This window comes from Chiloscyllium plagiosum, unplaced genomic scaffold (genome assembly GCF_037043375.1).
Source record: "Chiloscyllium plagiosum isolate Xiang-an unplaced genomic scaffold, Cpla_swu_hap1 HiC_scaffold_19, whole genome shotgun sequence".
NCBI classification, from domain to species: Eukaryota; Metazoa; Chordata; class Chondrichthyes; order Orectolobiformes; family Hemiscylliidae; genus Chiloscyllium; species Chiloscyllium plagiosum.
Genome location: NW_028270157.1, coordinates 44,375,891 through 44,390,192, shown reverse-complemented (window position 1 = coordinate 44,390,192; position 14,302 = coordinate 44,375,891). Strand labels below are relative to the sequence as shown.

The 14,302-nt window shown below is 43.3% G+C and overlaps 1 protein-coding gene and 1 long non-coding RNA gene across 5 annotated transcripts in view; one reads left to right on the top strand and one right to left on the bottom strand.

The window, feature by feature from the left end:
- Window positions 1–10,564, bottom strand: part of LOC148146768 (uncharacterized) — a 38,622-nt gene extending 28,058 nt beyond the window's left edge. The window contains exons 1-2 of the long non-coding RNA XR_015760446.1: window positions 10,462–10,564; window positions 6,078–6,255 (exon numbers count right to left, since the gene is read on the bottom strand). This is a non-coding gene — a long non-coding RNA (uncharacterized LOC148146768). The remainder of the gene's footprint in view (window positions 1–6,077; window positions 6,256–10,461) is intronic.
- LOC122559618 (tubby-related protein 3-like) overlaps window positions 1–14,302 on the top strand; it is a 137,575-nt gene that overhangs the window by 84,353 nt on the left and 38,920 nt on the right. For all 4 annotated transcript variants that reach the window (XM_087997279.1, XM_087997280.1, XM_087997278.1 and 1 more), the window contains exon 3: window positions 1,260–1,422. In XM_087997279.1, the coding sequence (XP_087853405.1) occupies window positions 1,260–1,422 (163 nt within the window). The remainder of the gene's footprint in view (window positions 1–1,259; window positions 1,423–14,302) is intronic.

Genomic DNA, 14,302 nt, shown 5'->3' with positions numbered 1-14,302 from the left:
CCGAAGAGTGTGTTCATCTTCTGAAATTGTTAAACTCAGTGTTAAGGTTGTAAGGTTTCTAGGTGCAATGTGAAGTGTTGTTCCTCCAGCTTCCATTGAGCCTTGCTGAATCGCTACAGATAGGAATATTGGCATGGGAGCACAGACATCTGCTGCAGTGGCAAGCAGCTGGAAGCTCAGAACCATTTTTATACACCAAGTGTAGGTGTACAGCAAATCAGTTAGCCAGCCTGCATTTAGTCTCCCCAGTATTCTTGCACTGGCTGTGGTTACCATGAAGAACTCTCATTTTCAACCTCTCCCTTCTCTGCACGTATGGTAATACTCAGGTTAAACCGCCACCACTCGTCTCTCTCCAATAAGAGAGCAGCCCTATGGTCTGTTAGGACTCAGTTTCCCCAGTGTAGAATAGACTGCATTGTGAGCAGCGAATACATGGATAGGATTGAATGCAGGGCAGTTAAATGAGTGCTTCACCAGGAAGGTGTGTCTGGGGTCTTGGATAATAAGGTGGGAAGAGGTAATTGATCTAGTAATGCACCATCTGTAATTGCATGGGAAGGTACTGTGGGATGGAGAGATGTTGTGAGTGGAGGAGGAGTGGATCAGGGTGTCCGGGGTGAAATGCTGACAAGGGAGGGAAGGGGAATATGTTTCTGGTGCAAGCCAACCATTGGAAGTGGTGGAAATGGTGGCTTATGGTCCTTTGGATGTAGAGACTGGAGGGTTGGACAGTGAGGACCACAAATGGAGGGATGGCAGAGAAGAGGTGAAGGCAGAAGTGTGGGAAATAGGTTGGACATGGCTGAGGGCTCTGTCAACCAAGTTGCTTGGAATCTTCGGTTGAGGAAAAAGGACACTGATTCTTTTGCTGTTTATCTTAAATCAATGGCAAGGTGACCAAAAACTTCTATTCATCAAGTGACTAGGATGAAATAAACTACGAAACAATGTGATGGAGACAAATTTCAAAATTGAAGAGGGAAAATTTGCAGGGCTACAGGCAAATGGCAGTCAAGCAGAAATTACTGTGTGCGTCTTTCAGAGAACTGACGCAGACAAGACAGGCTAAAGGACCATCTTCTGTGCTGTTATCATTCTCGAGTTCTTTAACTGAAAATCTCCAAAGCTGACTACTGGGGTGTTAATAAAAATACCTTTTCTCTTCTCTAAAATATGTTGATTTTACTCAATAACATTTTCCTCTTGATAGTACAAGTGTTATTTCATAACAAATGCTTTAACTTTTTTTCCTGTAGCGTGCACTACTAGAACAGAAGCAGAGGAGGAAACGACAGGAGCTTCTCATGGTCCAACCTAACCTTGAGGCCAAGCCACGAAGGTTGAAGCCAAAACGATGTGAGGAGCAATCACCATTAGTAGAATCCCGCAACAACGTAACCAGCAACAGAATATTAGATGGTATGCAATATGTGTTTTATGTAACCACTGCTTTAAAGATAAACAATCACTTGTTCACTGGCTAACATGGACAAAAATAGTCTTCTTGAAAGCCACAATATCCATTCAGGTTGTATTTCTTGTTCTGTGAAGTGCAGGAAATAGTTGCATTGTGCAATTTAACACAGGGAGTAGCACAATCACGCAATCTACAAGCTGGCCAACTGGGAAGATGTTATTTGCACACATGTATGTGTGTCCATCTTAACGTTTGCAGCACAGAAATTGATTTGATGTGTCTATTGAAAACTGATGTTTTTGAACAATCTCAATGATTTTTGGAAAGTAGCAAAGTCATAACTAAAAAGTAAAAGTTGAACTATTGTTAAATGGTATTTTCATTTGCTAAAAAAATTAACATTTGATTTAATTTCTTATCAGAGTCTGAGATTTAATTTGAGATTACTGATAATTGCTGTATCTATTTGAAAAAAATCCCAAGGTGACAAAAGTAATCGATGAGGGTAGAGCAGTGGATGTTGTCTGTATGGATTTTCGTAAGGCTTTCGACAAGGTAGGCTCATCCAGAAGATTAAGATGCATGGAATTCACTGAGTTGGCTGTGCGGATTCAGAGTTGGCTTGCCTGTAGAAGACAGAGGGCAGTGGTAGAAGGCTATTTTTCTGGCTGGAGGTCTGTGATTTCTGGTGTTCTGCAGGGGTCAGTACTGGGACCTCTGTTTGTGATATACATAAATGACTTGGATAAAAATGTAGATAGATGGGTTCGTAAGTCTACAGGTTTGTGGACAATGTAGACGGTTGTCAAAGGATACAGCAGGATATAGATCAGTTGCAGCTATGGGTGGAGAAATGGCAGATGGAGTTTAATCCCAGAAAGTGTGAGGTGCTGCACTTCGGGAGATCAAATGTTAAGGAAAAGTATACAGTTAGTGGCAGAACCCTAAGCAGCATCGAAGTACAGAGAGATCTTGGGGTTCTAGTCCATAGCTCCCTGAAAATGACCACTCAAGTAGATTGGGTGGTAAAGAAGGCATATGACATGCTTGTTTTTATTAGTCGGGGAATTGAGTACAAGAGGCAGAATGTCATGTTGCAACTTTATAAGATTTTAGTTAGGCCACACTTAGGGTATTGTGTTCAATTCAGGTCGCTACATTACAGGAAAGAGGTGGAGTCGTTGGAGAGGGTTGGGAAGAGCTTTACCAAGATGCTGCCTGGATTAGAGGGTATGAGCTATAAGAGGCGAGAAAATCTCAGATTGTTTTCTCTGGTGGAGGCAGATGGGAGATTTGAAAGAAGTCTTATAAAATTATGAAATGCATAGAAAAGGTTGTCAGTCAGAATCTTTTTCCCAGAGTTGAAATGTCTAATACTAGGGGACATGCATTTAAGGTGAGAGGAGGAAAGTTCAAAGGAGATGAGGGGTAGGTTTTTTACACCAGTGGTGGTGGTGGAGGAGGCATTTAGGAGACTTTTAGATAAGCATATGAATATGCAAAGAATGGAGGGGTATGGACCAAGGGCAGGCAGAATGGATTAGTTCAGTTTAGCGTCATGTTTAGCACAACATTGTGAACCTGTCTCTTCCTGTGCTATGCAGATATGTGTTCTATGTCTCAGTTGATAGCTGTTTGCTTCTAGGATACATCTTGTCTACTGCCAATTTTTGTTGACAGGTTGTTTGAGTTGGTATACTCTTGGTTCTTTTGGATTGCTGGACATTTCATCGTCACTGACTTTGTCATTGGAATAGTCTGTAAATTTGGATTGTTTTTTAGAAAAAGATAAATGGATTGTTAGTAACAGAGTCATAATATGTATTATGTGAAAGATTACTGGTATAATAATTTTGATTGTTTTGCAGTGTCTAGTTTGACAAAAATGTACTAACCTCCTATAAATTTCTGTAGATTAGTGCCATTCTAGGTTGAGCACAGGTTGTGTCTCTTTATATAATCATTTGTTTACTACTTTGTGATGAAGAAAGGCATGCGCTTACATCACCATTTTTACAGCTTGGAATGTCCCAAGCACTGTGTAACCAATTAAGAATTTTTGAAGTGCAATTGCTTTTGTATTGTCAGGAAGGCAACAGCCAATTTCCATAAAAGTGCATCCCACAGAGACAATTTGTTTATTTTTCTATTAAATCGAATACTGACAAAGATCAGTCAGGGCACTATGGAGAATTCCCTTGTTATTCTTTGAAATATTGATGTATGATCCTCTACATTCATTTGAGAGAGCAGTCAAATTTTGACATCTCAACCAAAACATGGCACTTTCTACACTGTAATATTCCCACAATACTTCCTGGACTGTCATAGAGTCATAGAGATGTACAGCATGGAAACAGACCCTTCAGTCCAACTCGTCCATACCGACCAGATAGCCCAACCCAATCTAGTCTCACCTGCCAGCACTTGGCACATATCCCTCCAAACCCTTCCAATTCATATACCCATCCAGATGCCTTTAAAATGTTGCAATTGTACTTGCCTCCACCACTTCCTCTGGCAGCTCATTCCATACATGTACCACCCTCTGCGTGAAAAAGTTGCCCCTTAGGTCTCTTTTATATCTTTCTCCTCTCACCCTAAACCTATGCCCTCTAGTTCTGGACTCCAACACCCCAGGGAAAATACTTTGTCTATTTATCCTATCCATGCCCCTCATGATTTTATAAACCTCTATAAGGTCACCCCTCAACTGTCAACTGTGATTTTTGTGTTCATACCTGGTGTTGAATTCACAAGCTTGTGGCTCAAAGACAAGACTGCAACAAACTGGGACATAGTTGCGAGGGTGCAAGTAGAATAAAACAAGAGTGTCTTTTTTGCTAGAACAAGACCTTGCTAGCTGGATCAGAGGTTGAATAGGTAGACATTATAAGCTATATTATGGACAGCTCTGGATGGGCATTTTGAGACTAAGATGGGAGGAGGTAAAGATATTGATGAATTAAAATGTAATGTGATTTGATAGTTTTCTTTTCTGTCCGAATAATATATGTATTTAGGATAGTTTACAGTTCATTCTTTTACTTTATTAGCAATTGTTGCAGTACCAGTGCACAAACAAATTTAGTCATTAGTGTTGAATGTCAGAGTTAAATGGGAACTCATGATGTGTTGCGATCTGTACCTTGAGTGCTTCCAAAATTGCTGTATATCTACAAACTGTTTTAGATTTCATTGTACAGAGATGTAATTGGATGGTAGAAATCTCAATGTCAATAACAGTAACTGCCCTTCAGGTCCCAAATAATTTCTACTTTTTGAGAAATATGATATGTTTATACAATTTATGAACAGTGCCAATGTGAATTGCCTGCTGATACCACTGTAACCATTCTACTGCTGAACTGTGGAACATACAAAGGCAGCACTTAATAAGCGTTTGTTTAGAATATGCAGATCCTGCTTTGTTATCATATGTTCTCTTTCTCAATCTGTGATGTAAGACAAGAAGCAATATGCTGTGGATAAACAAGCATGAACAACAATCTGAAAAGTAACATGGGATCTATAGCTCATGATGTTTTTGACAATGACCTGTCTGGTCAAGAAAAAGGAGGAGACATATGTCCGTGAATCCCTTGAGGGGTATAGAGGGTATAGGAGTACATTTAAGAGGGAAATCAGGAGGACAAAAGGGGGCATAGCTTTGGAGACAGAGGGTCATGGTAGAGGGTTATTATTCAGACTGGAGGCCTGTAACCAGTGGTCTGCACAAGGATCGGTGCTGGGTCGACTATTGTTCATAATTCATATAAGCAATTTGGATGAGAATATAGGAGGTATGGTTAGTAAATTTACTGATGGCACCAAAATTGGTGGTACAGTGGCCAGTGAAGAAGGTTATCTAAGAGTACAACAGGATCTTGATCGAGTTGGCTGAGGAGTGGCAGATGGAGTTTAAACTGGAAAAGATGCAAAAAGATTTACAAGAATATTGCCAAGACTGGAATGTTTGATTTATAAGGATAAGCTGGGACATTTTGCCCTGGAGTATAAGAGGCTGACGGGTGACCTTATTAGAGGTTTATAAAATCATGAGGGACGTAGATAAGGTAAATAGCGAATGTCTTTTCCCCAGAATAGGGGAGTTCAAAACTGGCGGGCATAGGTTTAAGGTGAGAAGTGAAAGATTTAAAAGGGGCTTGAGGAGCAACTTTTTCACACGGAGGATGGTGTGCATACAGAATAAGCTGCCAGAGGAAGTAGTACAGATGGGTACAATTACAATATTTAAAGCCATTTGGACAGGAACATGGGTAGGACAGGTTTAGAGGGATATGGGCGAAACACAGGCAAATGGGACTAGTTCAGTTTAAGAAATCTGGTTGGCATGGACAAATGGGGCTGAAGGGCATGTATCCATGCTGTCCAACTCTAATTTCAGCTTTCTTGATACTGAGATGAGATACTGTAAAAACAAAATGTTTCTGAAGCTGAGTTTCACACTATGATTTTAAGAATATAATCAATTCAGGTGGCTTATACCTAGAATTATGCCAAATAAAGAAATGCTTTATATGATGTTGAGAAAAATAGAGAATGCTTTCTTCCTAAAATTATCGTTCCTGTCTTGTACATAATGGATTTTCTGTAGAGAAATAAATGAGTCTAAACATTGTATATTGTCACTTACTATTGAGAAATGTGATGCTGCACAGGTCAATAGTTGTTAAAAATCCATATCCTTTATTTATTCACGGGATGAGGATATCACTGGCCAGGTAGCATTTATTGCCCAAAGGGCAGTTAAGATTCAACCATGATGCTTTGGATCTGGAGTCACATGTAGGTCAGACCGGGAGTTTTCTTCCCTAAAGGACATTAGTGAATCAGATTATTTTTCCTGACAATCAGCAATGGATTCATGGTCATCATTAGACTCTTTAATTCTAGATATTTATTGAATTCAAATTCTACCATCTGCTGTTACAGGATTCAAACCTGCGTCCCCAGAGCATTATCTGAGTCTCTGGGTTAACAGTCCAGCAATAATACAAGTAGGCCATCACGTCCCCCTGTATGAGAGTAATTACAGTTTTAGTAATAGTTCACATGAGAGTGTGATTCTCATGTGTCAGTATCTTATCAGAAAGAATTCTAAGAAAGGATTGGATCTTTTGTTCAGTATACCTGCAGCTTGAGCTTTAACAGGCTAATTTTCTGCAGTAATTCAGTCTAAGTCATGGCTTTTATGTAATATGTTCAGAGTGGTATTTGAAGGTCACATCTGATGGTTGCTTGTTTCCTTTCTTGAGACACACTTGTGAGAAAATGACACTTTACTGAAAGTATAAACTTTCTGTATCTGCTATGTTATAGATTGCCTATACCTGATAATAAGGGCTGTCCACACTCCATGCCTCATGGTTCTTCGTGGCTTTCAGCTATTTAGGTTTATTTTAACTACAGTCTTTAACTCTGACGATTATTACCTTGCAACTGGTTTCTGTTGTAACAGTTCCTTTAAAATTGATTTCCTGAGACTTGATGGTTAGCTTGTGTCTATGCAGCATTATGTAGGCAGTTTTCTTCACAAGTTGTTTAAATTGTCCATTCTGTCTCATTCCCACTTGCCACTGAATTTCTGATCTGTTGGCATGATTCTATTGTCAAATATGGGGAGTGTGTCAAACCTGCATTAGGTTCTGATTTATTTTGTGCCAGGTTGTGTATGACTGCTTTGTCACAATGTGAACAAGGCTTTGATGACAGGAATATTTCCCATCAACCAATTCCCCATATTTTATAGCCATGTTAATATCCAATAATTGTTCATCTCTCATACTCATTACCTCGCAAACTGCATGGCTTTAGCATGTGTTTAACTTCATAAGTTGATTCCAGCTCTCTGGTATGTATTTTCCTCTCTTTAGTTCAGACATATGGTCTGTAGCTATACTACAAGGATATCCTGCATTATTTTGGCATGAAGTAGATAGTAACATTTCATTGTGATAGCACATGTGTCTGGGGAGATCTAAAAGTGCAGTACTTTTGCAGGTGAAGTATGCATGTTCAGCCCCTTTTCTCCTTCAACTTGGTGAATCCCCTTTCACAAATAATGTAATCGGCAGCTGCATTGAAGAAAGTGTAATTGAAGCCACTCTTTGATATAGCAGTGGTACCTACCTCCTTCACTGCAGAATCTCTATTTTGAAACTAGTGAATTGGCAAGTAGGATTAATTGTTGTTCCTGCAACCAATTCTGGGCAATTGTATGTTATGTTGGCATAAAGAAGGGCTTATGCCCGAAACGTTGATTCTCCTGTTCCTTGGATGCTGCCTGACCTGCTGCGCTTTTCCAGCAACACATTTTCAGCATAAATATTGAATACAATATTGAGACAGTGGGTCAACCAGGGAAGTCAGGCTTGTGAATCTTCAGTAGGGGATACAATCCAGAGGTGTGGGGTTCATGGATGATGAGGTTGGAGCTGAGGATGGGCGATCCCCAAACGTGGATGGTCTGGCAGATGATAGTTTGGTGATGGGAGGTGAGGTCCTGGTTGAGGGGGCAGTAGGAGGATGTGTCTGCGAGTTGGCGCCTGGCTTCAGCGATGTAGAGAGTGGTCCGCCAAACTACCACTGCCCCCCCCCCCTTGTCTGCGGGTTTGGTGAGGTTGGGGTAGGAGCGGACAGAGTGCAGAGCTGTGCGTTGAGGGAGCAGGTGAGAAGCGTGGACAGGTTGAGGTAGTCGATATCCGTTAGAAATGAAGAGATTGAGGGCAATAATAGGCCATTTCAGGGAGTCCAGGTGGATGGGGTGTGTTTGAGGTGAAAGAAGGGGTCCTTGGTGGGTGGGTGGGTATCCTGATTGAAAAAGTGGGCCCGGAGGCAGAGGCGGCGGAAGAAATGTTCAAGGTCACAACACTTGTCGAACTCATTACTCGAGCATAGAAGGATGAATGTGAGGCCTTTGCTGAGGACTAACCGTTCATCCTCAGTGAGGGGGAGGCTGGGTTGCAGATACAGTCACGTAGATGGGTTAACTCCAGGAAAGGTAAGAGTGGTAGGCAGGTAGTGCAGGCATGTTCTGTGGCTATCCACATTTCAAACAAGTATGCTGTTTTGGAAAATGTAGGGGGTGATAGATTCTCAAGGGAATGTAGCATGAACAGCCAAGTTTCTGGTATCGAGACTGGCTCTAATGCAATAAGGGTTATGTCGGGTTCCAAGAGATCGATTGCTTTAGGGGACTCTCTGGTCTGAAGCACAGACAGACGTTTCTGTGGCCAGCAGCGACAAATCAGAATGGTGTGTTGCCTCCCTGGTGCCAGGATCAAGGATGTTTCAGAGAGGGTGCAGAATGTTCTCAAAGGGGAGAGGGACCAGCAGGAAGTCATTGTACATATTGGAACCATTGACATAGGAAGGGAAAAGCATAAGATTCTGAAGGGAGAATATAGAGAGTTAGGCAGGAATTTTAAAAAAGAGATCCTTGAGGGTAGTAATATCTGGATTATTACCAGTGCTGCGAGCTAGTGAGGATGGGAATAGACAGATAGAGCAGATGAATGCATGGCTGAGAAGCTGATGTATGGGAGAAGGATTCACATTTTTGGATCATTGGAATCTCTCTTGGGGTAGAAGTGACCTGTACCTGAATTGGAAGAGTCTAATATACTGGCAGGGAAATTTGCTAAAGTTGCTCAGGAGGATTTAAACTATTAAGGTTGGGGGGTGGGACCCAGGGAGATAGTGAGGAAAAAGATCAATCTAAGACGGGTGCAGTTGAGAAAGGAAGCGAGTCAAACAGTCAGGTCAGGCAGGGACAAAGCAGAGAACAAGGTGGGACTGATAAACTGCATTTATTTCAATGTAAGAAGCCTAATAGGGAAGGCAGATGAACTCAGGGCATGGTTAGGAACATGGGACTGGGATACCATAGCAATTACAGAAATGTGGCTCAGAGATGGACAGGACTGGCAGCTTAATGTTCCAGGATACAAATGCTACAGGAAGGGTAGAAAGGGAGGCAAGAGAGGAGGGGGAGTGGCATTTTTGATAAGGGATAGCATTACAGCTGTACTGACGGAGGATATCCAGGATGTACATCCAGGGAAGTTATTTGGGTGGAACTAAGAAATAAGAAAGGGATGAATACCTTATTGGGATTGTATTATAGACCTCTTAATAGTCAGAGGGAAATTAAGAAACAAATTTGTAAGGAGATTTCAGTTATCTGTAGGAATAATAGGGTGGTTATGGTAAGGGATTTTAACTTTCCAAACATCGACTGGGACTGCAATAGTGTTAAAGGTTTAGATGGAGAGGAATTTGTTAAGTGTGTACAAGACACTTTTCTGATTCAGTATGTGGATGTCCCTACTAGAGAAGGTGCAAAACATGACCTCCTCTTGGGAAATAAGGCAGGGCAGGTGACTGAGGTGTCAGTGGGGGAGCAATTTGGGGCCAGCGACCATAACTCTCTTAGTTTTAAAATAGTGATGGAAAAGGATAGACCAAATCTATAAGTTAAATTTCTAAACTGGAGAAAGGCTAATTTTGATGGTATTGGTAAGAACTTTCAAAAGCTGATTGGGGGCAGATGTTTGCAGGTAAAGGGACGGCTGGAAAATGGGAAGCCCACAGAAATGAGATAGCGAGAATCCAGAGGCAGTGTATTCCTGTTCGGGTGAAAGGAAAGGCTATAGGTATAGGGAATGCTGGATGACTAAAGAAACTGAGGGTTTGGTTAAGAAAAAGAAGGAAGCAGATGTCAGGTATAGACAGGATAGATCGAGTGAATCCTTAGAAGAGTATACTTAAGAGGGAAATCAAGAGGGCAAAAAGGGGACATGAGATAGCTTTGACAAATAGTGTTAAGGAGAATCCAAAAGGTTTTTACAAATACATTAAGGACAAAAGGGTAACTAGGGAGAGAATAGGGCCCCTCAAAGTATACACCTCCATCCGCCATGACCAGGCCTCTAAGCCCTCCAATTCTTCCTCTCCTGACATCCCCACCAGTACCCTTCCACTGACACACTAATTCGTTTGGCTAAAGTGGTCCTCACCCTTCACGGTTTCTCCTTCGAATCCTCCCACTTCCTCCAGCCGAAAGAGCTAGCCAGGGGCACCCGCATGGGTCCCAGCTATGCCTGTCTCTTTGTCGGCTACGTGGAACAGTCTATCTTCCGCCGTTACACCAGTGCCACTCCCCACCTTTTCATCCGTGACATTAATGACTGCATCGGCGCCACCTAGTGGAAGTTGAACAGTTCATCAACTTCACCAACACATTCCACCCCGACCTTAAACTCACCTGGACTATCTCTGACACCTCCCTCCTCATCCTGGACCCCTCCACCTCCATCAACTGTGACCGACTCAACACTGACATTTTCTACAAACTCACCAACTCCCACAGCTACCTGGATTACACCTCCTCCCACCCTGCCTCCTGCAAAAATGCTATCCTTTATTTCCAATTCCTCCACCTCCACCACATCTGCTCCCAGGGCGACCAGTTCCACCACAGAACACACGAGATAGCCAAAAAAAAAGACCATATCTTTCCCTTCCACATGGTGGTTGATGTCCTCCAGCCCATCTTATCCACTATCCTCACCCCTGCCCTTGAACCCCACCCCTCCAACTGCAACAAGGACAGAACCTCCCTGGTCCTCACCTTCCACCCCACCAACCTCTGCATACATCGCATCATCCTCCACCATTTCCACCACCTACAAACGGACCCCATCACCAGAGGCATATTTCCCTCCCTACCCTTGTCTGCTTTCCGTAAAGACCGTTCCCTCAGCGACGTTGTCAGGTCCACACCTCCCAACAACCCAACCTCCCCTCCTGGCATCTTCCCCTGCCACCGCAAGAATTACAAAACCTGCACCCACACCTCCCCACTCACCTCCATCCAAGGCCCCAAAGGAGCCTTCCACATCTATCAAAGTATCACCTCCACTTCCACACGTGCCATTTACTATATCCGTTGCTCCTGATGCGGTCTCCTCTACGTTGGAGAGACAGGACACCTACTCGCAGAGCACTTCAGGGAACATCTACGGGACACCCACACCAACCAACCCCACCGCACAGTGGCGAATTCCCCCTCCCTCTCCACCGCGGACATGCAGGTCCTGAGCCTCCTCCATCGCTATTCCCTTACCGCCTGATGCCTGAAGGAAGAACGCCTCTTCTTATGCCTCACGACCCTCCAACCCCATAGCATAATGTGGATTTCACCAGTTTCTTCATTTCCCCTCCCCCACCTTATCCTAATTCCAACCTTCCAGCTCCGCACCGCCCTCATGACCTGCCCACCTGTCCATCTTCCTTCCCAACTATCCACTCCACCCTCCCCTCCGACCTATTCCCATTACCCCACCTCCATCCACCCATTGCACTCTCAGCTACCTTCCCCTAGCCCCGCCCCCTCCCATTTATCTTTCCACCCCCCAGTCTCCCAGCCTCATTCCTGATGAAAGGCTTTTGCCCGAAACATCGATTTTTCTGCTTCTCAGCTGCCTGACCTGCTGTGCTTTTCCAGCACCACACTGTTGACCCCTCAAAGAACAGCAAGGCGGCCTTTGTGTGGAACCGCAGGAGATGGGGGAGGTACTAAACAAGTATTTTGCATCAGTGCTTACTGTGGAAAAGGACATGGAAGATATAGAATGTAGGGAAATAGATGGTGACATCCTGAAAGAAAAAGAGGAAGTGCTGGAGGTCTTGAAACACACAAAAGTGGATAAATCCCCAGGACTTGATCAGGTGTATCCTAGAACTCTGTGGGAAGCTAGGGAAGTGATTGTTGGGCTCTTTGCTGAGATATTTGTATCATCGATAGTCGCAGTGACGTGTGGGAAGACTGGAGTTGGCTAACGTGGTGACATTGTTTAAGAAGGGTGGTAAGGACAAGCCAGGGAACTATACACTGATGAGTCTGATGTCGGTGGTGGGCAAGTTGTTGGAAGGAATCCTGAGGGACAGGGTGTAGATGTATTTGGAAAGGCAAGGACTGATTCGGGATAGTCAACATGGCTTTGTGCGTGGGAAATCATGTCCCACAAACTTCATTAAGTTTTTGAAGAAGTAACAAAGAGAATTGATGAGGGCAGAGTGAGCACGTGATCTATAAGGACTACAGTAAGGCGTTCAACAAGGTTCCCCATGGGAGACTGGTTAGATCTCATGGAATACAGGGAGAATTAGCCATTTGGATGAAGAACTGGCTCAAAGGTAGAAGACAGAGGGTGGTGGTGGAGGGTTGTTTTTCAGACTGGAGGCCTGTCACCAGTGGAATGCCACAAGGATCGGTGCTGGATCCACTACTTTTTGTCATTTATATAATTTATTTGGAGGTGAGCATAAGCAGCACAGTTAGTAAGTTTGCAGATGACACCAAAATTGGAGGTGTAGTGGACAGTGAAGGAGGTTACCTCAGATTACAACAGGATCTGGACCAGATGGGCCAATGGGCTAAGAAATGGCAGATGGAGTTTAATTTAAATAAATGCGAGATGCTGCATTTTGGGAAAGCAAATCTTAGCAGGACTTATACACACTGAATGGTAAGGTCCTAGGGAGTGTTGCTGAACAAAGAGACCTTGGAGTGCAGGTTCATAGTTCCCTGAAAGTGGAGTCGCAGGTAGATAGGATAGTGAAGAAGATGTTTGGTATGCTTTCCTTTATTGGTCAGAGTATTGAGTACAGGAGTTGGGAGATCATGTTGCAGCTGTACAGGACATTGATTTGGCCACTTTTGGAATATTGCATGCTATTCTGGTCTCCATCCTATCGGAAAGATGTTGTGAAACTTGAAAGGGTTCAGAAAAGATTTCCAAGGATGTTGCCAGGGTTGGAGGATTTGAGCTATAGGGAGAGGCTGAACAGGCTGGGGCTGTTTTCCCTGGAGCATTGGAGGCTGTAGGATGACCTTATAGACGTTTACAAAATTATGAGGGGCATGGATAGGGTAAATAGACCAAGTCTCGGGAGTCCAGAACTAGAGGGCATAGTTTTAAGGTGAGAAGGGGAAGATATAAAAGAGACCTAAGGGCCAACTTTTTCACACAGAGGGTGGTACATGTATGGAATGAGCTGCCAGAAGAAGTGGTGGAGGCTGGTACAATTGTAACATTTAAAAGGCATCTGAATGAGTATATGAATAGGAAGGGTTTGGAGGGATATGGGCGAGGTGCTAGCAGGTGGGACTGGATTGGGTTGGGATATCTGGTCAGTATGGAAGTATTGGACCGAAGGGTCTGTACATCTCTCTCACTGTAGTCCCAAATGACCATAGGGCTGCTGTTTCATCAGGTTGAGGGTCACCTTGCCTCAGGCGAGTGGAGAGTTTGAAAAGGAGAGTTTATCATGGTAACCTCAGCTGATATGGGAATTAAACCCATGCCATTGTCATCCTGCTGCATCAGAGATCAGCCATCCAGCCAATTGATCTCTGCCCTTAGTCTCCATGGTAATCAAATCCCACAGGCCCGTTATTGGGCAGCATGCAGTGAAAAGACAGAAGCTTTTCATATTCTATATGCATTTAAATTCAATCAATATTTTCAACTGTAATTTAAGAAAACCTCTGAACAAAACAGTTAGATCCATGCTAGACAGCCTGCACAATCTTTGTGGAGGTCAGTTGTGAGTGCCATCACTTTGGTGCTGACCATAAAATCCTGTCAGAAGTCACATGACACCAGGTTATACTCCATGTTTATTTGAAATCACAAACGTTCGGAGCACTGCTCCTTCAGATGAAGTGGAGGGAAGTGCACAGGCACAGAATTTATAGGTTGCCTGAAAAAGGAGCAGTGCTCTGAAAGCTTGTGATTTCAAATAAACATGGAGTATAACCTGGTGTTGTGTGACTTCTGATTTTGTTCACCC